The following is a 1,499-nucleotide window of genomic DNA, read 5'->3' as shown; positions in this document are numbered from 1 at the left end:
CAGCTGCTGTTTTTGTCAACACTTTCTGATCACCCTCCTAACAGCTCACTCTGTGGAGACCTTTGTTGGATTGCTGCCAGCTGGACACCATGTTGCTCCGGGCTGTGGTCCTGCTCCTCCTCTGCACGTCTTTGGGCGTTTGTGCCACTTTAGGCTACTACCAGACTGACACTAAAGAGGAGGCAGCTGCTCCTGTAGAAACAACCCAACACCTCACGTCTGAGCAGGGAGCTGAGCGAGCTGCCAGTCCTCCTCTGGGAGCTCTCACCCGGGAACCACCTCCTGCTGTGGGCCAAGACAACGAGATCAGGCCAGTCCAGACCAACGTGTCCCCAAAGAAACCTGCAGCAGAAGAAGATGCTGACAGCTGGAGCCTGAACTCCATCAGAAGCAGTTTTCAGACTGTGCACGGATACTTTGACTCCCTGGTGGAGCTGGTTGGAGGACGCAACGGTGTGTGTCAGTACCGCTGCAGATATGGTGAGGAGTGTTTTTACATTTATGTCATATTTTATGTTAAAGCACATGTCAAATTCAAGGTCCACGGGCCAAATCCGGTCCTGGTTAACTTTTTATCTGGCCCCAAATGTAATACAGTATCTTAAAATAAAGGAAGGAGATAATTTGTTGTGTTATTGAGCCATTTATATCAGAGGTTCTCAAACTAGGGTTCCAGGACCCCCAGGGGTCCATGAGTCGTGTCTTGGGGGTCCTCAAAAAATTCAAGAAATTGTTAATTTGGTTTTTATTTCAAAAAATGCATATGTGGAATAATGGACTGGTAAAACAAACATACTATTACCATGGCATTTAGGGGTTAAAATTACAGTAAATTCTTTTGAATTAACAGCATGGGATTTATTAAAGGGGGTCCCTGGAATTGTTTTCACCCTTKTAAGGGGTCCCCAGACCCAAAAAGTTTGAGAACCCCTGATTTAGATATATATGCAATTTATCATTTTCAACAGGAATTTTCCCAGATGACATGAAAATAGCTAAGGTAATTCCTATCTTTAAGAATGGTGGAAAAATACGTGTTTAACAATTACAGACCAATATCCTTGTCACTACAGTTTTCTAAAATTTTAGAGAAATTATTTGTGACAAGATTGGACCAATTCATCAACAAACCAAAATGTTTTAACACTAGAAGTCCCAGAGAAGAGTCATTTAATATTTCYACCTTTGGAACCCARAGACGGATCGATTGAGCTCAATGATTTTAGCTCACATTCTAAATCAGCTGTGAACGGGTGCTTTTGTTTTGAAAATAAGTAATATGAGGGCTGTTTGTTGCCTTTTGTTGTTCATATGGCTGCAGCTAATCCAGACACACCCACCACGCCTGATAATGTTCTCACTCTGTTTCTCAAGGGCTCCTGTTTACAAGTTTTTGCTCTGAAGATGTGGTGTGTTGCAAAGAACACAACAGGATGCCACTGTATTTTCAGAGCTACAGTAAAAAAAAAATGTAAATATAGTATCTTACAAACATCTTT

At 42.2% G+C, this 1,499-nt stretch overlaps 1 protein-coding gene across 1 annotated transcript in view; it reads left to right on the top strand.

Moving 5' to 3' along the window:
- pla2g12b (phospholipase A2, group XIIB) overlaps positions 1 to 1,499 on the top strand; it is a gene marked incomplete in the record, with an annotated part of 6,301 nt that continues 4,802 nt past the window's right edge. Inside the window, 1 exon segment of the mRNA XM_014006009.1 lies at positions 1 to 480. Within this exon segment, the coding sequence (XP_013861463.1) occupies positions 90 to 480 (391 nt within the window).

This window comes from Austrofundulus limnaeus, unplaced genomic scaffold (assembly GCF_001266775.1).
Source record: "Austrofundulus limnaeus strain Quisiro unplaced genomic scaffold, Austrofundulus_limnaeus-1.0 Scaffold33, whole genome shotgun sequence".
NCBI lineage: Eukaryota > Metazoa > Chordata > Actinopteri > Cyprinodontiformes > Rivulidae > Austrofundulus > Austrofundulus limnaeus.
The sequence above is the reverse complement of the archived record's forward strand: the minus strand, read 5'-3'. Positions and strand labels throughout refer to the sequence as shown.